The 24,618-nt window shown below is 41.7% G+C and overlaps 1 protein-coding gene across 2 annotated transcripts in view; it reads left to right on the top strand.

Moving 5' to 3' along the window:
• Nucleotides 1-24,618, top strand: part of TBC1D16 (TBC1 domain family member 16) — a 75,986-nt gene that overhangs the window by 2,878 nt on the left and 48,490 nt on the right. Inside the window, exons 3-5 of one of the 2 annotated variants that reach the window (XM_075846317.1) lie at nucleotides 12,592-12,799; nucleotides 14,388-14,865; nucleotides 15,497-15,646. In XM_075846317.1, coding sequence (XP_075702432.1) covers nucleotides 12,628-12,799; nucleotides 14,388-14,865; nucleotides 15,497-15,646 — 800 coding nt within the window. In that variant the 5' untranslated portion in view covers nucleotides 12,592-12,627. Of the gene's footprint in view, nucleotides 1-12,591; nucleotides 12,800-14,387; nucleotides 14,866-15,457; nucleotides 15,647-24,618 lie in introns of both variants that reach the window. The other variant, XM_075846316.1, reaches the window with a different exon arrangement.

The raw sequence follows: 24,618 nt of genomic DNA, 5'->3' as shown, positions 1-24,618 counted from the left end.
TCGGGCTTTTACGGACGCGGCGATAGCAATTTTGTTTTTTATTTTTTGAAATTGTGCTTGGGGAAAAATTGGAAAAGGGTTTTTTTTTTTTAACTTTTAATATTTTTGTATTTTTTTCACACTTCTGAAAACTGTATTTAACGTTTTTTTTACACCTTTTATAAGTCCCCCTGGGGGATTCGAACCAGTGATAGTTAGATTGCTGATCCAATACACTGCAATACAAATGTATTGCAGTGTATTGTCATTTTTACAGGCCCCTGCCTGAGGCATGGCTTAACAGGGGCAGGCAGAACTGGAGGCCTTTATTAGGCCCCCGGGCTGCCATGACAACCATCGCGCTGTGGGGGGGGGGGGGTGTTGGGCTTTCGTAGGGGGCCGCCACCCTCCTAACGGTTTAAATGCTGCGGTCGCTATTGACTGGTTAAACGGACAGGAACCGCGTGACCGTTGTTCCTGGCCGTTAGAGCAGCGTGTCAGCTGTAATACACAAATGACAGTTGCGGTGTACAGAGCGGGCGCAGAGCATTAGCCTTCTCCAAACATCACCCCCCTGCTCAATGACGTGTATTTTTGTCATGGGTCGGTAAGGAGTTAATGGATCAACTTTCAGTTTTTAATGGCCATTTTGCATCAGTGTGTCTCCAAATTTTCATCCATTTCCAGTCCGTCTGTCCGTTTTTAATGGTCATTTGCCATCAGTTTTTCATGACTTAAAAAAAAAAAAGTGGATGGATTTCATTTGTCAGAGTATTTTTGTCCCAAACTCCTGAAAACACCATAGTGCCCATGTAGACAGTGCTGCAATGTCCCTGTAGATAGTGCTGCAGTACCCACTGTACATAGTGCCGACATAGACAGTGCCAGTGCCCACAAAGTGCCACAGTGGCCACTATAGATAGTGCCACAGTGCCCATTTTAGATAGCGCCACACCCCCATACAGTGTCACAGTGCCCATGTAGGTGATAGCAGCCCCCCTTTAGATGGCACCCGGGTAACACCTGATGTCACTATCCATATATGGATAATGATGCCGGGGGCTTCCCCAGGAGCAGAATCCCCTGCCAGAGCGTTGCGGACGCTCTGGCAGGGGAATCCGCTCTGAGAGGACTCCCCTGATGTCACTGTCCATATATGTGCTTACCCTGGTGCTATCTACATATATGGACAGAGACATCAGGGGCTCCCTATAGGAGCGGAATCCTCGGCCAGAGCCGTTAAAAAAAAATAAAATAGTTTTTCACGGTCCTGTCAATGTAGCCTTAAGGGGTGCAGTTTCCAAAATAGGGGTCACTACTTTGGGGTTTGTTTTACCATTTGACCTCAGAGCCCTGCAATTGCTGGCCAATGATGTGAAAAGCACCTAAATAGGCCTGAAATGCGTATGTTGTTCTTCTGAGCCCTACCATATGTCCAGGCAAATGATAAATGCCTTGAGTGGTGTAGTTTCCAAAATGGGGTCACTTCTTGGGGGCTTCCACTGTACTCTGGTACCCCAGGGGTTTTGCAAATGCGACAAAAACCAATACAGCAAAATCTGCATGCCAAATAGCGCTCCTTCCTTTCTGAGCCCTGCTGTGTCCAAACACACAATTGCGATTTTTTTCTTTTTATTATCTATATTCGACAAAGGCAAAGGAAACAGATTATTATAAATAGTTCCGATGGTCCCCCTTTTTTTTTCGGACAATTCCGGCGCATGTAGTTGTTTGGTAACCAAGCAATCACAAACAAGTGTCAACCAGTAAAATGAGGGAAAGAACTACCAATCAGAAGCTATCTCTATAGTGACGTAGACGTGGGAAAAACTGATAGCCAAACTTCTGATGTAGACGTGGGAAATTCAAACAATCAATCAGCTCTCCATACCAGTTTTACTTGGGCGGAGGAAGGGAATATAAACAAGAGAAAGTGAAAAGATTACAAAAAACGACAACGTTCAGCCCGCCCCCTTTTTTAAAATTAAAAGTATAGTTATGGGTAAATAGGTGTATACCGCAAAGAGAGTGATATACAGATACAATTTTATACAATAATAAAGACACATGCAACATGATACAACACATACTTACTTTTTGTGTACTCCCACAATGAACCCTCACCTTTACTATCTGACCTGGGCGTCAACAATAAGACATGGGTATTTAGTGCAATCCTTGTGTCCGAATTTTATATGCCTGACGAAGACCAAAGTGCGAGGTTGAAACGCGTTGCAGTACTTGTATTTTACACTTTTTAGCATGTTCACTGAATAAATCGCTTTTAATACAATCCGATTGTGGACTCGCTGAACCATCCACACAGGAGCGCCCGACACAAGGAGCATTTTTTCCACGTTCTACATCTGAGAAAAAATATAAAAAGGGAGTCCTTATAGGTCTGTTCCCCTGAATCCAATTCTGGTTTTGGCTTAAAAAAAATGCAGGCAAAATCTTCAGCAGATTTTGTTGCAGAAATTATTTGGGACTAAAAAAATCAGTTCCGTTTATCTGGATGGTATTGTATTTGCAGCAAGATTATGGATTTCTGAAAGTTCCATTCTGATAATTGGAACTGATTTTCAGTCTGCACGTGGTCTTAGGCTGACTTTACACTGTACGTTTTTAACGCGTTTCTTTGTTGTTGATGAACTCCCATTGAGAGACGTAAGAGTTTATGTGCCAAACCGAAAACTGCATGTTAAAAACGCAACAACAACGTAGTGTGCACCCAGCCTTATTGTTTTAATGTAGAGAATAAAAATCTATCCTTGTTATGTAATACAGGTGCCCGGCTCGTTAGTGACCGTATGGTTGGGTTCACATATACCGCGGTCCAAATGCTTTTTTTATGCCGCGTTTCACAGCAAAAGCAGGCTAATGTGATGTGCTTTTTGGCAAAATGGCGCGGTTTTGCCACGATTTACAGCAAAAATGCATTTTTACTGCGACATGTAGAGCAATCCTATGTGTATCAGAGCTGTGTCTTCTAACAAGCTGAGCACCTGTATCCATCACATAACAAGGACAGGTAAACAATGAAGGTTTCTATTGAAGTAGTTTCTTTGTCGGGCTTTATGCCTTCTCCTCTCCCTCTCGTCCGTTATCTCAAAGTGATCTTGTAGTAATTTGCTTCTGAGTTGGAGTCTGGGAAACGAAAACACGTGATATCCACATGGGAAGGAAACCGCAGATCCTGCGGCAAGGAGTGAGTCAACACAATTTCATGAGCTGTGTTTTATAGTTTTCTTTGGCCCCTGAAAGGGCTGCATATTCAGACTGCTGGAAATGTGGCTTGGTCGGTCACTGGAGAGATCCGCAAATTTTAGCTACCCCTTTTTGTTGAAGAATTGAAACCCCCAAAAAAACATGAAACCCTTTTATTTCTATTTAAAACAGCCTTTAAAGGGGCATATTGAAGCAGTTCCCCTTCTTGAGAACCTGATCAGTTAGGATATTTTCACAGAGGAATCCATGGCAGAAATATACCCGTTTCCTGTGTTTTTTTTGTTGCGAATTTGGTAAAGTAGATGCAGATTCACATGTGGATTTTAAACCCCATTAGTTTATACCCCCTGAGAGGCTTTAACTACCCAGCATTAAAAGGAAAAACTCCTTTCACCCTCTACCAGACGCCGGTTTGTTGATGAGGAGAGTTTATTGCTGTGTGATCTACAGTGGAAAAACTGACAAAAAAACCAAAAAAATAAGTGACCAAAGCCAGACAGTGACCTGCAGGAAAGCAGAATCCAAGGCTGAAGACCCTACAAGCGTCTCCTTTTGAAGGTCCAGTGTATATCGTTTGCCGCTGAAGAAAGCAGCAGGTAATGGATCCAAAAATAATGTATTCCCTCTTAGGCCTCATGCCCACTTCAGGTTTTTTTTTCGTCAGGGTGCTATCCGTTTTTTCCAACTGATAGCACCCTGACACATTCATTTCAATGGGGCCATGCTCACTTCCGTTGTTTTAACGGAACAACGCGGCTGTTCCGTCAAAAGTAGTGCAGGTTCTACTCCCTCCCGTTTTTGACGGAATAGTCTTGGACTTTTCATTGAATTTGGTCTGTGAAACAACGGACTGCACATGGAAGCCATCCATGTGCAGCCCGTGTTTGACGGAACCGTCATTAGCGGCCGTGCAACGGCCGACGGAAGTGTGCATGAGGCCTTAGTTTTGTGTATTCTTTATGTAAATATGTGAAAATAGAGGTTTAATGTATAGTAAATATTTGTCTTCACAGGATAAAGCTAGAAGGCGGCACAGATACTGGATTAATCCCATATTGGCGCTCAGAGAGGAGAGGGATAACTTTTCTCAATTCTTTGTAGAGTTGCGCACGTCAGTATGTTTCTAAACATTTTTATATTTTTTATTAAAAACACTCATTGTTTTTATATCATAACTTGATGGTTCTTTTCTATCCATTTTTAGATACCTGGAGAAATTAATTTCCATCTACCAAATGCCAATGGAGACCTTTGACAACCTCCTATATATCCTACAAGAGCACCACCGCCAAGAAAATACTGTCATAAAGAGGTCCAATAGTGTAACCAAGAGGTTGCCCCTTACCGTGAGCTAAAGTTTGAGTCTTCTTAATGGCCTTTTCATTTTACAGGTTTAGACCATGTTGACCATTGTTACTAATGTAGTTTTACAGAAGCTGAAATACATGCAATCTTGGTGTAATAATGTATTTTGGGTTTTCTCTCATTTTATTTTTTCCTCCGGATTCTTGTCCATGAGTTATGTATCCCTGCACCTACAGTTCCCGGTTGGTACGTAAATCCACTTTCTCCAGGATTGTGAGGAGCACAAGAGATCTGGCAGTGTTTGCAGCCCGCTGTGATGCCTAGTCCATTCAATGAGATTTGTTTGCAGGTTGCATCCTGTGTTCTCAACAACGATGTCTCGAAATATAACAGTCCTGACATAGAAGTGGAAACACAGCTAGCTTTTGGTTACTCCGACATCAAATGGGGCTCTGGTAGGCCATTCAACCGTGGAAAACGGGTGAGAGAAATCTTTGTGAACTACTTGATGAGTCCTGAAGATGCCGTGCCCTGCAATATGCCTGCCTCGGTGATCAACAACCTGGCTAGCACTGATGAAGAACACTGTCGTCAAGACGGAGAAGACTTCAATATTGTGTCTCTAGTCAAATGTATGTTTTTTTTGTTTTTTACAAAATTAAAAAATTCCCCCCTCCCCAAAAAAAAGTGTCTTTATTTCAGAACATGTAGTATTGCGTTTATGAGCCGCGGCATAGACATATGACAAAAAGTAATTTGCAAAAAAAGTCTTTATCATCATCCCTTTCTACACAATGGGTAAAGGGACAGGACTCCACCCTTCACTTCCAGCTGCCTGTTCATTGTCCTGAGGATTCTTTGACTCCGGATATGGGTCGGACCTTTGTGGGTGGGTGGAGCGAGGGTGACCAGACCAGGGGGCCAGATGGGACCATCAAGGGTGGCTGCTGCAGGTGGCTTGCAGGAGGCCCTCTTAAAACCTAGATGGTACACTGCAGATTTTGAGGCCACAACCCTATGATGCCACCCCTGCAGTAAACCCAATACTTGGCACCCCTGGGTCGCTACCTTCCTGTGCCTCACTGGCCATGGATGACAACAGACTGGTCACATTTGCAGATCTCCGCCTGTTAATTCAATCTCTTCCTACCAGGAATGACATTTTCCTTCTTCGCTTAACGGTGGATGAATGTAAACCGGAATTTGCGCAATTCCGCATGGAACTTTCTTCACTGAGGACCTGGGTGGATGCCCTAGATCAAGCTCGTGGATCTAACACCTCCGCCTTAACCTCCCTGCAGGAATCTATACAGATTCACTCTTGTCAATTATTTGCTATCCAGCAACACAGAGACGATATTAAAATTGGTTGGGTCTGCTGATCTTTTGCCACCTTATCCTCTATTTTTAAAGGGCTACTAGACCACCTGCCCACTACCCATATTTAGATTGACCAGGCACACCAAGCACTCTGACTCCTAGCTCTGATAACCAACACCCTAGTGATGTCATCTACCACATTCACTTTTACACCACAAAAGAGGAAATCCTACAAAAAGCAAGGCCGCAGCAAAAGCTCACCTACAATACCACACAAATATGCATTCTGCCTGACCTTTCACGCCATACTTTGGCACATATCAGTGTTTAAACCTCTACTATATGTTCTCAGAGACTGGGCATCCCATTTCGCTTGGGCTTTCCATTTGCTCTCTCGGTGCGGCATGGAGAATGGTCTCAAAGACTTTCTATGGACCCGGGCACCACTCGCTCTCAGAAAAGATTAGACTAAATATGGCGTGGGAACCCCAGGTGCTACCTCTTCCCAAACAGGAACCCTTACAACCAACTTAAATATTCAAGCACTAGAACTATAACCTGCAGTCAAACACCGTATCGTAAACACCATATGTTAATTGTTGCAATATACCAGTACCAGGTGTACCCCTTTCTTACCCCTTATACATAGACCTGAAGTCGAGCGGCTAGACTAGACATTAAAGGAATATTGCAGCAAATCTAAAAATCTAGCATTCACAGGATAAAAAAGTAAATGAAAAATAGGAATCTCCATCGGGAATTGAAGGCAAGATGGTTATCCCTATCAAGGACAATATAACCAGTGCCAGTGTCACCCTGTTGCCTCACAGTTCCTTGAGCAGTTCAGAAAGTACAAGACAGGTGCTGTCAGTCAGACCACAACTATCCTTTTGGTCCCGTGTTCGGCTTAAGAAATGGAGGTCTCTGTTCTTTCGGCTCCGTCTGTCCTTTATCAATGGCTCCCTCTGGGGGATCATCCCATTCTAAAGCTGCTGAATTTAGCTCTGAGGAGGATATGGTGATGCTTCGGTTTAACCGACCTGTCCGCAAAGAAATCCACGTTTTCTGTAGGGTCCTGAAAAGACCATAGAGATCCATCTGGTTGTCGGACACTGAAAATCGCTGGATACACTAGTTAAAATGCATAGTTTCTTTTGTAAAGGGCGGAACAAATACCGCTGACCGCTCTGCGCTTTTTTTGTCACCTTCATAGAATAATCTGCAAATAACAGTAGGCTATGGGTCTTTCCAATTCTTGTAAGCTGTCACAACGTCCTCTTTGTCCGTGTAGTCCAGGTATCGCATGATCACCTGTCTAGGTCAGGGGGGCTGATTGGATGTAAAGCAGCGGTCATCTGGGTATGTAGGAGGTGTGGGGTCATCTTGGGAGTCTCTGAGGCTGTGATGCGCTGTGCTAACGAGCCTAATGTAGATTTCAGCCGGCTCTGTAGTACGTAACAGTCCTTCTAAGAGTTGAGCACGCTCTCAAGAAATAATCCCAAAAAAGCAGCCCTGATAAAAGTCGGCTGTTGCAGCAGAGCAGACGAAGTTGTTGCAGGGTGTGAATGAGTTCAGTAACACACAGCCTCACATACCAGAGCCGGAACCGGAAGTCCCAAATGAATACATTTTTAAAAAAAAATTTCTTTCTTTTTTACTTTGTAAAAGTGTTTACAAAATATATACATATATGATCTCACCATGATCGTATTAATCACATCAATAAAGTTAACACGTTATGTAAACCGCTGGCTAAACACAACGGCGGAATTGCTTTTATTTTCCACCCCTCCCAAAAAAAAAAATGTAAAAAGTTAATCAAAAAGTCCCATGTACCCCAAAATGGAACTATTAAAAACGACATCTCGTCACACAAACAAGCCCACATCTGGCTACATCGTCTAATAATGAAAACGTTACTGCTCTTGAAAAGTGGGGATGAAAAAACTAATTATTTGAAGAAAAAAAGTGTTTTTTATTTTGCAAAAGTGGTAAAACCTAAAAAAAACAAAACCTATATGTATTTGGTATCGCCTTAATTGTACCGAGCTATGGAATAAAGGTAACACATTATGTGCACCGCACGTTGAACAGCACTAATTTAAAATAAAAAAAGACAATGGTGGAATAACTTTTTTGGAGTCAAGCATGACTCATTCATGAAGATTTCCATCCCTTCTCCACTTTCAATTGGAAGTGTTTTAACCGCTTGTCGATGGGTCTGTGCATTTAGCCGAACATTTCCAGTGCTGTGATGCAGGCTTAGGAGCTGACCCCATGTCCGTATTATACAGCTATGTAGTTTTATAGTCACGTAGTTGAAAAAAACACAGGTCCATCAAGTCCAACCTATAATCTTACTGTGTTATTCCAGAGGAAGGCAATAACCCACATGAGGTAGATTCCAGTTACCTCATTAGGGGAAAAATTCCTCCCGGCTCCAAATATGGCAATCGGAATAAATCCCTGGATCAACATCCCATCTCCAGAATCTAGTACTCATAACTTGTAATATTATATTTTTCAAGAAAGGCATCAAGGTCCTTCTTGAACTTGCTCAAAGCATCAACTATCCTACCAACAGTCTCAAAATTTGTATAGAAGTAAAGCTATGTTTTTGTCATGTATGCTCATGTTGATGCATCTCGTGATTTTATTTGCCTTGGCAGCAGCTTTCTGGCACTGGTTGCTAAAGTAAAATTTACTGTCTACCGATATCCACAAGTCTTTTTCAGTAGCCGTTTTACCATTTAATGTATAATTGTAGAATTTGTTTCCTCGGCCAATGTGCATAACCTTACATTTATCTACATTAAGCTTAATTTGTCATATCTCTGCCCACACCTCCAGCTTCCCAAAATCCCTCTATAGTATTACATTATCCTTTTCTGTGTTGATTAATATACAGAGCTTAGTATCATCTGCAAATACTGAAATTATACTCTGTAAACCCTCTACAAGGTCGTTTATAAACATATTAAAAAGAAGAGGGCCCAATACTGACCCCTGTGGAACCCCACTGGTAACTGCGACCCACTCTGAGGATGTATTATTAATCCTATTATTAATTCTGTAAACAATATCTTTGCAACTGCTTTAAATATAACTATTTTTACTTGTTTTTTTTTTATTTACAAGACTTATGAGGCTTTCATTTTCTAGATTAGTTTAATTCCATGTTTTTCTATTTTTGTTATGAGCAGACAAATACCGAAAAATGTGAAAAAAACAAAACGGCAGTTTGTCATCTGTTTTTCATGGCCATTAAAAAAACGGATGAATTTGTCAGGGTTTTTTTTTTTTTGTCCCAACCTCCTAAAAGCACCACCGTGCCTATGTAGATATTGCCGCAATGCCCCTGTAGATAGTGCCATAGTTCTCAATTAGGTAGTGCCAGTGCCACAGTACCCGCTGTAGATAGTGCTACAGTTCCCACATAGTGACTCGCTGTAGATGTGCTGAGTACATGAATGGAGAGAAGTGTATGAGGCTGATTGGTCACTAATTGGTCAGTGTCATACACCTTCTGTCCACAACGCCCACTTGGTCAAAAAGTAAAACACGCCCAGTTGTCTATTAAGAAAGTCATTAGCGTAAATCTAAAATTGCTCATAACTTGGTCAAAATTTATCGTATTTCTAAATAAAAACCACTGTCACCTACATTACAGTGTCGATCACATTATATAGGAGATACGGCACTTATAATCTGGTGACAGAGCCTCTTTAAGGACATGACCCATTTTAGGCCTTAAAGGCTATGGAAACGTTTGATATGGAAAATATTATTTTTACATAAGTGGACTTAAAACCTTTTGCACCAACCTTAATGCTACACTCTTAAATTCTTTTTTAGACCCCCTGATATTCAGTTTGTAACCGGCTCCTAGTTTCAGACGTTTCTTATGTGGGCATGTGTAATATGTAATTTCTGCTACTATCCTATCTTGAAATGGCCTATAAATAAAGTTCAGACTTAAAGGGAACCTGTCACCAGAATTTCACCTATTGAACTTTACTTCTCCCTCACTGGCCGCTGTTATCAAAAGTTCATTGCCTTTATCCCCTCTCCTAAACTCCTCCTCCGACTGTAAATAACGGTCTGCAACACATTTTGCACCTTTTATCGTAATAATCCGGTGTCCCTTAGTGCGCACACACCAGAAGAGGATAAATTCAATCATAATCCCACCCACATACATCCACAACTCCACTCTCTACTCAATTGTTCCCCGGCCTTCAGCTTCCGGTTCCATCATACGGATATCTTTATCGCAGCAGTTTTTATCTTCCTGTGGATGGCGCTCTTGTACTTAGAATAGGGTATGTTCACACGGGGAAAACAGCTCCTGATTTTGATGACGTTTTTTATTCAAACTCGCGTTATTCACGGCCGTTTTTGGAGCTATTTTTCTATAGAGTCAATGAAAAACGGCTCAAGAAGTGACTTGCACTTCTTTTTCGTGGGCGTTTTTTTACGCGTGCGTTTTGAAAAACGGGCGCGTAACAAACCGCCCTATCGGAACAGACCGCCGCCGTTCCCATTTAAATCAATGGGCAGATGTTTGGAGTTTCTGCTTCCGATTTTTCGGCCGTTTACGGACCGAAAAACGGCCGAAAATAAGTTGTGTGAACATACCCTCACACTGATGCTGTGCGTGCGTGCGCGCGTGTGATCTCTCTGTGGGTTCTATCCTGTCACTACACTGATGCTGCGTGCGTGTGTGTGTGTGTGTGTGTGTGTGTGTGTGTGTGTGTGTGTGTGTGTGTGTGTGTGTGTGATCTCTCTGTGGGGTCTATCCGGTCACTACACTGTTGCTGCCTGTGTGTATAATCTGCCTGTGTAAATGTCATTTCCCCTGAATTGACACTGATGCTGCCTGTGTCAGCTCTCTCCCTTATCTTCAGATTATGCTGTGGGTACTTCCTTTCTGTAAACTGATGTTGCCTGTGTGATCTCATTACCCCGTTCTGACACCGTGACGGATGCTGACTGTGTGTGTTTGTGTGCACTCTCCACCCTGCCGATCCTGCTACTGGTTCTCTCCTCTCCCTACACTGATGCTGCCTGTGTGATCTCTCCCCTTTCAGACTCTGGGTGCTCTTCACCCTCTCGAATACCGTTGAGTTTTCCTTTAGAGAGTCTTTTTGTTTCTCATTACCACATTCCAAGAGCTATAACTATTCTTTATTATTCCATTGACGTATAACTGTATAAGGGCTTGTTTTCTTGTAAGTTGAGTTCTGGTTTTTAATGGCAACATTTTGGGGTACATAATGTTTTTATATAAAAAATTTTGTGGGGTCGTTAGGCTTCCATCATGGCGTCCATCGTGTTAATGGAAAAAAAATAGCACAGCATGCTGCGCAATTTTTTCCCAAGCCTTTTGGATTGGATCAGTGACAGTGGATCCTAACAGGACCTCACTTTTATAGTATGGATTATCATCAATTTGACAATCTCAATTATTATGTATAGTCTTTTTAATATTTTTATTTTTTTCATAGCAAAATATTTTGTAAGGGGATTTTTTTTTTTTACTTTGGTTTATTTTTCTGTACACTTCTACTTTCTTTAGTCCCACATTTGGTCTTGAAAATGTGATCCTTGGATCGCTGCTATAATACATTGCAATATTTCTGTATTGCAGTGTATTATGCTTGTCAGTGTTATACTAACAGGCAGCTCATTAGGCTCTGCCTCATAGGCTCTAATACATGGCAGACCTACTCTCACACATGGCAGACCACTAGGTCCCCAGCTGCTATGGCAACACATCGGCACCCCGTGATCACGAGGGGGGGGGGGGATAATACCATTACGGATATACGGTTTTCCCACATTGAGCTTTTGTGCATTGTAAATTGTAAAGAAGAGCAGCACAGTAATGGATAGTAAAGATTGAATGTTTTACTTTATTCAGGCCCTTTATTTAGGCCCATGCACACTCCATACTTTTGACATATGCCACTGTATAGCTATACCAGGGCATATGTCGCTTATAGGCTACAATTGTAAAAAACACTCTTTTGGTCTCAGTCTGGTGAATGGTGGCCTACGGATATGTTTAACGTATATATGTCGGGAGCTTTCCTGGTGTATTTGCTAAACGCACAGATTTTTGCAGGCAGAAATAACTTTAAAAAACACAAAGTCTGGCAGGGCTTAATGGTAGCGCAAAGATGGCAGACCTGGGGGCCTTCATTAGGTCCCCAGGCTGCCATGACAATCATCGGCTCACGCAATCGCGTAGCGGGTCGGCATATGGGCTGTCGGAGGGGGCCGCTCCCTTTTTTCGAATGCCTTAGATGCCGCAATCACTATTGCCACGGCATCTAAGGGGTTAAAATGGGTTAAACGGGCGGAATCAAAGTGATTCTTGATTCCATCAATTACAGTGAGTATCACATGCCGACACCCGCTAAGTATGGAGCACGCCCAACGTGTGACTCCCGCTCTATAGTTAACGGCTACCACGTACATGTACGTGGCATGTGAATGGAACTTGAAGAAAAACCTGTACTTGCTGCAGAAACAACCCCATTTGGATAAATGGGACTGAATTTTAGTTGCAGCAATTTCTGCAACAAAATCTGCCGTGTGTGCATCCACTGCAGATTTTGATTTTGGGGATGCTGAATAAAACAAAATGCTTTTACATATATTTATTTATTTTTGGTCTAATCTGATAAGGTGAACATATGCTGCAAACTATCACTTTATGCCATGTGTTGTACTAAAGAGTGTCTTACTTTTCAGGAAGTTTATAGCTCAGCCGATGATGGAATTGATGCCATGTCTTTGGGAAAGCTTCTTCGGCGTGCTTCATCCAAGGCCTCCGACTTCCTGACCTTAGGCTCTGGGGGAGAAAACTCTTCAATACGGGATGGAGAGATCATTTTCTCTAAAAACAATGTGTGTGTTCACCCCCCAGAGCTGCTTCAGAATATTGCATCCCACCATCCAGGTGAGTGACATTTCACACTTGACAAGTCCTCATCATACTTTTCATGTGGATAAGATTGCGTATCAGGCCTTTGCACCGTTTGGGATGTTTATTAAGCAAAATGTGCTAGAATTCTGTCACAAATTGTGCCAGGCTTATCATGTTTTCTAGGCCTAATTCACACGACCATATAGAAATCGTCCGTTTAGCTTCCTGAAATAACTAACATTATTTCATCCGTATGGAGCCTGTATCATGTCCGTATGAGGTCCGTGTTTGACTTCCATATGTCATCCATATTTTACTTCCACAAAAAGCTGCAAAGGGACAGGCAGTACTTCCTGTTGTAAGAAAACATCACTTAGCACCAGATCTGTGAAATATGGATGCCTACGTATGCTGTCCGTTTGCTTGGCATTCCCATTCAATGAGCGAGTCTCCTCTGCAAATCGGACTCCGATGGTGCATGCTGTGACTTTTTCCACGTAGTCCTTGTGATAAAATGTTTGTGAGTGTTGGGCCATTGAATAGTGTGGGTCAGTGTGCTATCCTTTTGCGAAACAAGGTCATGGACCGAAAATATATTCTTGTGAATTAGGCCTTCGACACATTTTACACCTACCTCAACAGTTTTGAAAAATTTCTAGAAAACGGGGAAATGTTCGGAGGACTTGTAAAATGCACCACATTTATTAAGGTTCGGAACCATTTCCGGTACAAAATACTGAAGAGAAAAGTGTCTAACATTTCTAGTGAGTTTTCAATTCGAGCTCTTTTTGATGATATTGATAAACACACCCCATTATCTCCAATTTATGGTGAGGATTATAACGCTATACTGGGAATTTATTAAGACTGGCGTTTCATATGCCAGTCTGCATATATAGGGCTCTGGAGTAAAATGCTCCTAATTAATTAAGAGGCGGACAATTACGATTTTTCTACGCAAGAAAACTGGCGTGGAAAAGTTTATAAATTCCTCCCTATATGTTTATAATTCTAAAACTAAGATTTACATGGACTGTCCGACGAAAATAATATTTTTTTATTATTTTTCTTTTTTTGTAATGAATCATTTTCCAAACCTGCACGGATCGCGGGTTTTCAGTCCCCGTCACGTGGACCTGGAAGTTCGGAGCAGCTGTTATTGTGGTGACGCGTCAACACAGGCAACGGGGGGGAAGGAGATCCCCCCCCCCCACCCTTCCTCTCTGTGTGTCGATGAAGGGGCTGGCTGCCTGGCACAATTCACCAGCTAAACCAGCCGCCTCCTCCATCACAACTCATTCAGAAATAGAGAAAGGGGCTGGCTTAGCTAAAGAATTGAGCCAGGCAGCCAGCCCCGTCATCGACACACAGAGAGGAGGGTGGGAGCTCCTTCCCCTGGAGCCTGCTTCGGGTCGTCACCACAAGAACGGCCGCTCCAAACTTCCCGGCTTCATGCGACGGGACAGTCCTACAATCCGTGCACGTTTGGAAGAAAAAAAAGTATGTTACAAATTTTTTTCATTTCAGAAATGAAAAATAATAAATTTGGTTTTATTTTCGCAGGACAACCCCTTTAATTTTATTGATACTAATTACTTGGTAATTATTTTGTATTTTTCAGGATATTTGTGTGTCTACATGGAGAAAGATGAGTCTATGGGTACTACACTAATACTGGCCTGGGTCCCTAACTCACGCATCCAGCGCCAGGATGAGGAGGCCTTGCGCTATATTACCCCCGAAAGCTCCCCTGTTCGTAAAACTCATCATAAAAGAAATCGGCACATTGCTAATTCTACATCCTCTACTTTTAAAAAATCTTCTGTTTTTATCAAGGAGAAAACTGGGGATACTCCAAGTCAAAGCACAGTTGACTCCATTACGGAGCAGTATACCGTTGATGGCTCTGCAGATGGAGCAGCGGATATTGTAGAGCAAGGGGAGGATGACAGGTCTTTGGATATATCATCTGATGAAGTTAGCAAAGACAGCACTCTGGATTCTGATTCTGACGCATTCTCTTCCCCCTTTTGTATGTCCCCTATATGTGAAGCTCTTGAAGAAAATAATTGTTCTGTGTTTTTGGAGAATGAACCCGGGTAAGCTAATATTACTGATATATAATATTACGGTCAATGGTTTTTCCAATAAATATGGCTAGAAAATACTCCCTATTTATGCTCCGGTATAGATGTTTGTATATGTTATAATGACATGGGAATCAGTATGGTTTACCATTACTTTTCATATAAAATAGATGTTTTCATGAAAATTTTTACATAAATGAAAACAAAATTCAAAATAGATGTTACTGCATTGCCTAGAGCTACTTTTTAAAATAACCACTTTCAGAATTTTAGGTCTTGTAAACTTTGTAAAATCTGCTTGAGTGGCTACGAATTCAAAATTTTGAGAATTCAAAATTTTGGTTTTATTTACCACGGTATTTACGGTAAAATATTATCCATGAGGCAGCATCTTTAAAAAAAAGACCACTGGCACGGACTGCTAAAGTGATTTGAAATAGGCAGCCACAGGATTTTCCCTCATTTGAATTACCGTTATTTCTCTCTTTTACTATTAATATACTATATATTTTAAGTTCAATATTAATATGTAATTACTATTGCTAATATTTGGTAATCTTGTAACAAAAAGTATTAACGTCTTTGTTTTGTGTCCTCTGGTCAGACAAGAGGCTGACAGTAACATGGCTTGCTATGCATCTAGCCTAGATACCATCTCCCAGTATTCAGACATGAATGTCCGTGGAAGTCCTGCTAAATGGGAGGAGCAGCAAAAGCTCTTGGCTCTTGAGCAGACGTGTGGCGTTTTCCGAGTAGATTTGGGCCAGATGCGTTCATTTCGACTCTTTTTCAGGTGAGGGTAAAGTGATTTTTTTTTAACAGAAGTATACACTTCTCAGTAAGAAACAAAAATACACTAAAATATTAGTATCATTCATTCATTCATTCATTCATTCACCCCTTGAGGACACAGACAATTTTGGTCTTAATGACACAAGAAATTAACACATTTTTTTGACATGTGAGTGGAAATGCAAAAAAAATAAAATAAAAGCAATTCCACTATTCACCATATGGCAAAACGAACTAACATGTTGACTTTAGTATACGAGTAATTACGATTATAGCGATAGCATTTTTTTTTTGCTTTTTAAACTTTTTTTTTTGTCTTTCACTAATGATCAGCAATTTAACTTTTATTAGATTACCTACACTCCTCAACATTGAAATTGCAACACCAAGAAGGAAAGTTTTGGAACTGTGGAAATCACAGTATCTGTAGACATGTTACTGATATGCCAATGATAAAAAAAAATGGAAACAAAATATTCCAAACTTTTTTATTTATTCAGTATAGAGTAGGAGCGCCATGCACAGAAATACATGCAATTACACGCCTTGACATGCTATCAATGAGGTTATTAAGGGTTGTCTGAGGAATGTTATGCCACACTGAATGCACTTCGATAGGCAAATCATCAAGATTGGCTGCTGGCAGCTCCCTTTGCAATTGCCGACCAATGACGTCCCAGATGTGCTCGATGGGAGACAAGTCCGGAGACGCTGAAGGCCATGGTAGCACGTTCAGGCCTGGTGTTATCCTGTTGAAAAACAGCTTCTGGGACACATTGGAGAAATATCTGTACCACTGGTTCCAAATCAATGTAACGCTGAGATGTTAGTGTACCTGAAATGAAGACTAGAGGGGTCCGTCCCACATCATAATTCCATGAGTAAGACCATTGTGATGTTCCCTTGTGAAGGCCTCTTCATGGCGTTGCCCACGTGGTCTACAAACCAATTTCCGGCTATCATTGCGTCCGTGAAAAAAGTGGTACTCAACGCTGAAGAGGATAGACCTCCATTGCCGTCTTGCTGTTCACCTTGATAGCCTTTCAGAGTGTGGCGTGTGGTCAGTGGAACACCTGAAGCTGGACGTCTGGCTCGTAGACCAATGACGTTCAAACGCCTTTTGATGGTTTATCTCGACACTGGTTGCCTCCCTAGTATTGGGATGTGATGTCCAATTTCACTTGCAGTATAGAATGGATTATTACGCGCCATTCTTTCAATCAGGGGATCCGTCCGTGCAGTAGTTTGTCTCCGCTCACCTCTTGCTGTCATTCCTGTTTGTTGTTCTTCCAACCTCCGGGACACGCAACTTTGAACAATGCTGACATCTCGGCCTAGGTACGTAGCGATTTGCCGGCGTGATAAGTCTCTCTTACGATCTTCAACTTTGGAGTCGGAAGAGAGAAGACACATCGGCTCCAGGCGTCAGAGGGTAGAGTTGAATCTGCAGCAGCATCACCATGTGCAGGTAAGCATAGCAAACTCCCTAGAGACGAGCATATTAATCTTTTGGACGACTGGAGCCGATGTATCTTCTTTGTCCGACGCCAAGGTTGAAGGACCTGTGGGTGACGTCACGCTGTGTGTCTGCAGTGAAAGAAGCTGGGTGGGAACGATGAGAAGTGTATGATGCTGATTTGTCAGCGTCATACACTTCTATTCACAACGCCCAGTTGGTAAAAACACAATACACGCCCAGTTGGTAAAACGAGAAAACACGCCCAGTTGTCCATTGAAAAGCTCATTTGCATAAATATAAAATTGCTCATAACTTGGGCAAAAATGATTGTTTTTAAAAAAAACAAAAAACTTTGCTGTTATCTACATTGCAGCGCCGATCACATTCAATAGGAGATAGGGATTTGATAATCTGGTGACAGAGCCTCTTTAAGTACTGAAAGGTGCGATGTGGGGCCTCCAAAGAACTTACTTGTTTTTCCAGCACATCCCACAGTTGCTCGGATTGAGATCCTGGGAATTTGGAGGCTAATTTGATTCCTTGAACTCTTTGGCCTATTCATCAAACCACTCCTCAACAATTTTTTCAGTGTGGCAGCTGATGAACGATTGTTTGCTCTTTCATAGGCTGATTGTTAATTTGTTTACACAGAGTAATGATCGGGAATAAGCATCATATGAACACTGATTTGCTCAATTATTGGCTTGTGTAAAAGGGCCTTTAAAGTTTGAATTAATCATGTAAGAAAAATGATTGATTCAGGGAAATTATCTGATCTGAGAGATCTGGAATTAGTTTTTTTTTCCTGGTGAGGCAAAATTGGTCAGCCTAAGTAAGGGTTCTCTTACACGACCCAAAATGGGCCGTGTAAGTGAATACTGATCAAGGAGACAACTATTTATGGAGACGAGCGGTTGTTACTATGAACGGTCGTCCCCACGCATTATCATCATGTCAGCAGCATATCTCCCAACTGTGACCAGTCACAGGCGTACTTGCACATGTATATATGTAGGCTTAGTCCCAGTTCTGGGTGTATGTGCAGCGTAGGGACCCACCTATAGAGGACGCCTTGTCGTGGCAGGTGGACTCACACAATTTGATCAAAATGTGCGCTAAGAACCTCCACTATTGTAAGTAGATTCAGCAGTAATGCATATTTATTTATTGATAGTGCTTAGGTACCATTGGTGTTCGCAGTGTGCTGTCGCCATTTTTCTTGTGTACTGTATTGTTCTGCAGTCACAGGCGTTCTGGCCCCTGTATACACGTTTTGTTTCGTTTTGCTGGAATGAGCTGATCAAAGTCTCTTGTCTCTTATGGATGCCTAACAGTGAAATTCGTTACCCATAGGCTATAATATTATCCGCTTAACATATTTATGATGTATCCGTTTAACTTATGACATTATAGTCTATGGCTGATGGATGCCACTGTTATCTGTTGATCTGGGTGTAGTTTTGGATCATAGACCATTGCATGCTGTTATTATCTCAGCTGCTTCTAAGGCCAGCAGTAACCTGTTGTGTATTAAAAGAGGCATGGACTTGCGGGACAGGAACATATTACTGCTTTATATATATACTGTACATATAATGTGGCCTTATCTGTAAAATGCAGTTCAGTTCTTGGCACCTGTTGATAGAAAGGACGTCCTTGAGTTGAAAAAAGTACGAAGAGCCACAAAACTGGTAACCGGTATCGAGAATCTTAGTTATGAGGAAATAATTACATTTATTTAGTCTTTAGAATAGATGTCTAAGTGGGGGACATGATAAACCTGTTTAGGTATATCAATGGCTCTTGCCAGAAATATAGTGAATGGCTGTTACATGTAAAATCCCCTCAAAAGAAAAGAGAGCACTCTCTCCGTCTGGAGAAAAAAAAAGTTAATTTCCAGAGGAGATAATAATAATAATAATATTTATTTATATAGCGCCAACATATTCCGCAGCACTTTACAATTCAGAGGGAACATGTACGGACAATATCAGACACTAAATATTGACAAAATTAATTTGCAATTCAAACAAGGGGAGTGAGGATCCTGCTCAAAAGAGCTTACAATCCATGAGGAAATAAGGGAGACACAAAATTTGAATATATGCTTGTTAAGTACAATGGTCCAGCCATCTTTTATACATATGAGTAGTACACATAAAGCTGTATGAGCCGGTTACCAGCCAGTATGACAGCCATGAAGTGTATTAGGGTGCAAGGGGTGTGGGGGATACTGCTGAATGAAGGGGTCAAGTTCTCATGACTAATGTAAAAGGGGGGCCAGGGAAAGGAGTCAGATTAGGGAATTTTATAGGCCTGTCTAAAAAGATGTGTTTTCAGGGCAGGTTGAAAATTGTGGCTGTTGAGTAATTAGATTTTTTGGGGTAGCGCATTCCAGAGGACTGGTGCAGCACGAGAAATATCTTGGAGTGGGAGGTTCGTATTATGGAAGATGTTAATCTAAGGTTGTTGGCAGAACGTAGAGCGTGGATAGGGTGGTAGACAGATGAGGGAGGAGATGTAAGGAGGTGCAGCACTGTGGAGAGCTTTGTGGGTGAGAGTAATAAGTTTGAATTTAATTCTGAAGGGTATAGGCAACCAGTGCAGTGACTGGCACAAGGTAAAGGCATAGGTGTTGCGGTTGGTCGGAAAGATGAGCCTGGCTGCTGCATTCAGGATAGATTGGAGAGGGGTGAATTTAGTGAGTGGAAGACCGATTAGCATTGAGTTACAGTAGTCAAGACGAAAGTGAATCAGAGCAACAATGAGAGTTTTGGATGTTTCCACAGTAAGAAAAGGGCAGATTCTGGAGATGTTTTTGAGGTGAAATTAACAGGAGCGTGAAAGTGAGTGAATGTGTGAAGGAAAGATCTGAGTCAAAAAATAAACCCAAGACAGCGGACGTGCTGCCTCGGAGTAATGGAAGTGCCACAAACTGAGATGGAGACATCAGGTTTAGGTAGGTTAGTAGAAGGTGAAAACAGGAGCACCGTTTTAGAAAGACATGATGTTAGAGACAGCGGACAGACAATCACTGGTGTTTTGTGTTAGAGCAGGGGTGATGTCATGGGAAGAGGCATATAATTGGGTGTCGGCGTAGAGATGGTACTGGAAGCCAAGTCTGCTGATGGTTTGTCCAATAGGAGCTGTGTAGAGAGAAAAGAGAAACGGACCTAGGACTGATCCCTGAGGAAATCCGATAGCAAGGGGAAGAGGAGAAGCAAATGACACATTGAAGAAGCAGTCGGAGAGATAGGAAGAAAACCAAGAGAGAGCTGTGTCTTTAAGGCCAATAGAGTGAAGCATATTAAGTAGGAGTTGGTGGTCTACATTGTCAAAGGCTGCAGAGAGATCCAGAAGAATCCGTAGAGAGTATTTTCCGTTAGATTTAGCCGCCAAGAGATCGTTTGAGACTTTAGTAAGGGCAATTTCTGTGGAGTGTAGAGTGCGGAAACCAGATTGTAAGGGGTCAAGAATTGAGTTAGAGAGATAGCGGATAAGGCGAGAGTAGACCAAGAGTTCCAGGAGTGTGGAGCGGAGGGGAAGATTAGAGACTGGTCGGTAGTTAGCAGCACTGGATGGGTCAAGAGTTTTTTCTTTTTCAGTAATGGGTTTATAACGGTATGTTTAAAAGAGGAGTGAAAGATTCCAGAAGAGAGAGAGGAGTTAAATATTTTAGTCACGTGACTAGTGACAGCCGGGGAGAGGGACTGGGGATTAATGTTAGTAGGGGGCTGGGAAATATCATGCCGGATGTTGTCTTGTCGACACAGCCTATTTTTTTCAAATATGACGTGTCACTTTATGTGGTAATGACTTTGGAATGCTTTTACTTATCCAAGCGATTCTGAGTATGTTTTCTCGTGACATATTGTACTTTGCAAAAATTAGCATTTTTCTAAATTTAAATGTATCTGCTTGTAAAACAGATAATAATACCACACAAAATAGTTACTAGTTAACATTTTCCACATGTCTACTTTATGTTTGAATCATTTTTTGAACGTCCTTTTATTTTCTGGGACGTTACAAGGCTTTAGCAGCAATTTCTCACATTTAAGAAAATTTCAAAAGGCTATTTTTTCAGGGACCAGTTCAGTTCTGAAGTGGCTTTGAGGGCCTTATATATTAGAGAGTCCCCATAAATCACCCCATTTTAAAAATTGCATCCCTCAAAGTATTCAAAACAGCATTCGGAAAGTGTCTTAACCCTTTAGGTGTTTCACAGCAAAGTGGATCTTTTTTGCCGAAATTCATTTGTAGTACATTTTTTCCTGTAACACAGAAGGTTTTACCACAGAAACGCAACTCTATATTTATTGCTCAGATTATGCAGATTTTATAAATATCCCACATGTGGCCCTAGTGCGCTAATGGACTGAAACACAGGCCTCAAAAGCAAAGAAGCACCTAGTGGGTTTTCAAGCCTCCTTTATATTAGAAAATATTTTAGGCACCATATCCGGTTTGAGAAGGTATGGTGGTGCCAAAACATAGAAAAAATACACAATTTTTTAAACTACACCCCAAGGAAATAATTTAGTGGTATAGTAAACATCTTGATCCTACAGTTTATATGCTAAATTTCTTTGAATTAAGCCATACAAATGAAAATCTACATTTTTCCCTATAAAACATACAATGTTTTCATTTTTACAAGGAATAAAGGAGAAAAAACACCCCAACATTTCTAAAACAATTTCCCGATTATGGAAATACCCAATTTGTGGTCATAAACTTATGTTTGAACACACGGTAGCCCTCAGAAGAGAAGGAGCGCCTTTTGGCTTTTGGAGCCTAAATTTTGCTGGAATGGTTTTTGGTGCCATGTTGCATGTGCAAAGCCCCTGAGCGACAAAAACAGTGGAAACCCCCCAAAGTGACCCCATTTTAGAAACTACACCCCTTATGGAATTTTATCTAGGGGTATAGTGAGCATTTTGACCCCACAGTTTTTTTGCAGAATTAATTGGAAGTAGGCCATGAAAATGAAAATCTAATTTTTTTTCCCATAAAATGTAGTTTTAGCTTAGATTTTTTTCATTTTCACAAGGGCTAAAGGAGAAAAAGCACCCCAATATTTGTAAAGCAATTTCTCCTGAGCACGGCAATTTTCCATACGTGGACATAAATTGCTGTTCATACCCACGGCAAGGCTTAGAAGGGAAGGAGTGTTATTTGGCATTTGGAGCTCAAATTTTGCTGGAATGGTTTGCGGTGCCATGTCACATTTGCAAAGCCTCTGAGGGACCAAATCAGTGGAAACCCCCCAAAAGTGACTCCATTTGGGTAACTATACCCCAGAATAAATTTATTGAGGGGTATAGTGAGCATTTTGATTCCACAGTTTTTTGTTTTTTTTTAAGTATTTAGTGTAATTATGCCGTGAAATTGAAAATTATATTTGTTCTGATTAAAACGTGGAAATATTCATATTTTTACATGGAATAAAGGAGAAAATTCACCCCAACATTTGAAAAGTAATTTCTTTCGATTACAGCAATACCCCATATGTGGTAATAAACTGCTGTTTGGACACACGGCAGGGCTCAGGAGGGAAGGAGCGCCATTTGGCTTTTGAAGCTCAAGTTTTGCTGGAATAGTTTTTGAGTGTCATGTCGAATTTGCAAAGTGCCTGAGGGACCAAAACCATGGAAACCCCCCAAAAGTGCCCCCATTTGGGAAACTAAAGCCCTCAAGGAATTTATTGAGCGGTATAGTGAACATTTAGACCCCACAGGTTTTTTGCTGAATTTAGTGGAATTAGGCAGCAAAAATGAATATCAACATTTTTTACACTAAAATGTTGCATTTTTTCATTTCCACAAGGCATAAAGGAGACTAAGCACCCAAACATTTGTAATGCAATTTCTCCCGAGTACGGCAATACCCCACATGTGGTCGTCAATTGCGGTTTGGACACATGGCAGGGCTCAGAAAGGCAGGAGCGCCATTTGGCATGCAGATCTTGCTGATTTTATTTTTGGGCGCTATGCTGTATTTGCAAAACCCTGAGGTACCAGAGTACAGTGGAAGCCCCCAAGAAGTGACCCCATTTTAGAAACTACACCCCTCAAGGTATTTATCATTTGCCTGGACAAATGACAGGGCTTAGAATTGAAGAGCACGCATTTCAGGCCTATTTTGGTGATTTTCACAGCATTGGCCCACAATTGCAGGGCTCTGAGGTCAAATAGTAAAACAAACCCCCAAGTAGTTACCCCTGTTTTGGAAACTACACCCCATAGGGCATATTAAGCGGTGTTGTGAGCATTTTGACCCCACGTGCTTTTTCATTAGAAATGAATGCGTAGCGGATGGTGCAAAGTAAAAATTGCAATTTTCCACTGATATGCCATTGTAGTGCACAATATGCTGTACCTAGTTTGTGCCATTGAAGACAAAGACATAAAATGTTAAGTGGGTTCTCCTGGGTATGGTGATGCCATATATGTGGATGTAAACTGCTCTTTGGGCACGCTGTAGGGCTCAGAAGTAAGGGAGCACCATTTGGCTTTTGAAGCTCAGATTTTGGGGTTTTGTTATTTCAGTTTATAACGCGGGGGGCATATGTAAGCTGGGCATAATAAGAGAGCATAATAGTGCGTTAAATAAATAATTCATAGATGTCTGGCCAGTGTCGCACTGATCGCAGCGATGCCGATCAGCTGCAAACCTCTAAGATGCTGCGATCGCTTTTAATCGAGGCATCTAAGGGGTTAATGGCAGGGATTGGAGCTAGCTCCGCTCCCTGCTGTTACAGCAGGGTTTCAGCTGTAACAGCTGACTGGTGGCTGATGTCGCAGGCACAGTGTTAGGAAATATCCGTACCTTTAAGATTACCATGACTACTATTCTAGCTTCGGGGCAGTTGTGGTTTTCGTTGTTGAGCATATCCCACTTCTCTGTCCTTCTTCCTATCAGATTGATAGAAGGGTGGATTGGTTCTGATTTCTTTGCTTGTTATTTTTCCTTGTTTCCATGTGTTTGATCAAGCTTCTGACTATACCCTGTTCCTTTTGAGTATTTGCACTTTTTGGAACTGGATTACCCTCTGCTTACTGATTTGGACTTTCTATGCCCGGCTAGTGTTGACCTCTGCACTTTCTGATATCCTCTGGTTTTGTGATTTGGACTTTCTGTTTACCCTCTGGCTGTCTTGTTATCTGCTCTGGTACTGCCTGCATTGCACCTCTTATCCAATCCAGAACTCTATTAAAGCAACCTGGGTTGTATGCAGCAAAATCCATCCTGCCTTGCGGTGGGCTCTGGCGAAAACCATAGAGTAGCCTTAGACTCTGTTGTTTAGAGTTGTGATGGATTTGGGGTTGCAGATTTATTTACACGCTCATTCCTGACAGTCTCCAGCAGCCTTTGGGGAATCGCTCACCTAGCAATTCCATAAACTTACAACCTGGGAATTGCTCAACTGGTGATTCCATAGCACTCAGCATCTAAGCCTGTGCCATCTTGTTTCTGAGGACGGAAGCCCTTTTAGGCCCCGCATCCGAGCG

Source organism: Rhinoderma darwinii, chromosome 13, assembly GCF_050947455.1.
Source record: "Rhinoderma darwinii isolate aRhiDar2 chromosome 13, aRhiDar2.hap1, whole genome shotgun sequence".
Classification (NCBI taxonomy): Eukaryota; Metazoa; Chordata; class Amphibia; order Anura; family Rhinodermatidae; genus Rhinoderma; species Rhinoderma darwinii.
Note: the sequence above shows the minus strand (reverse complement) of the source record. Positions and strands in the feature narration are given on the sequence as shown.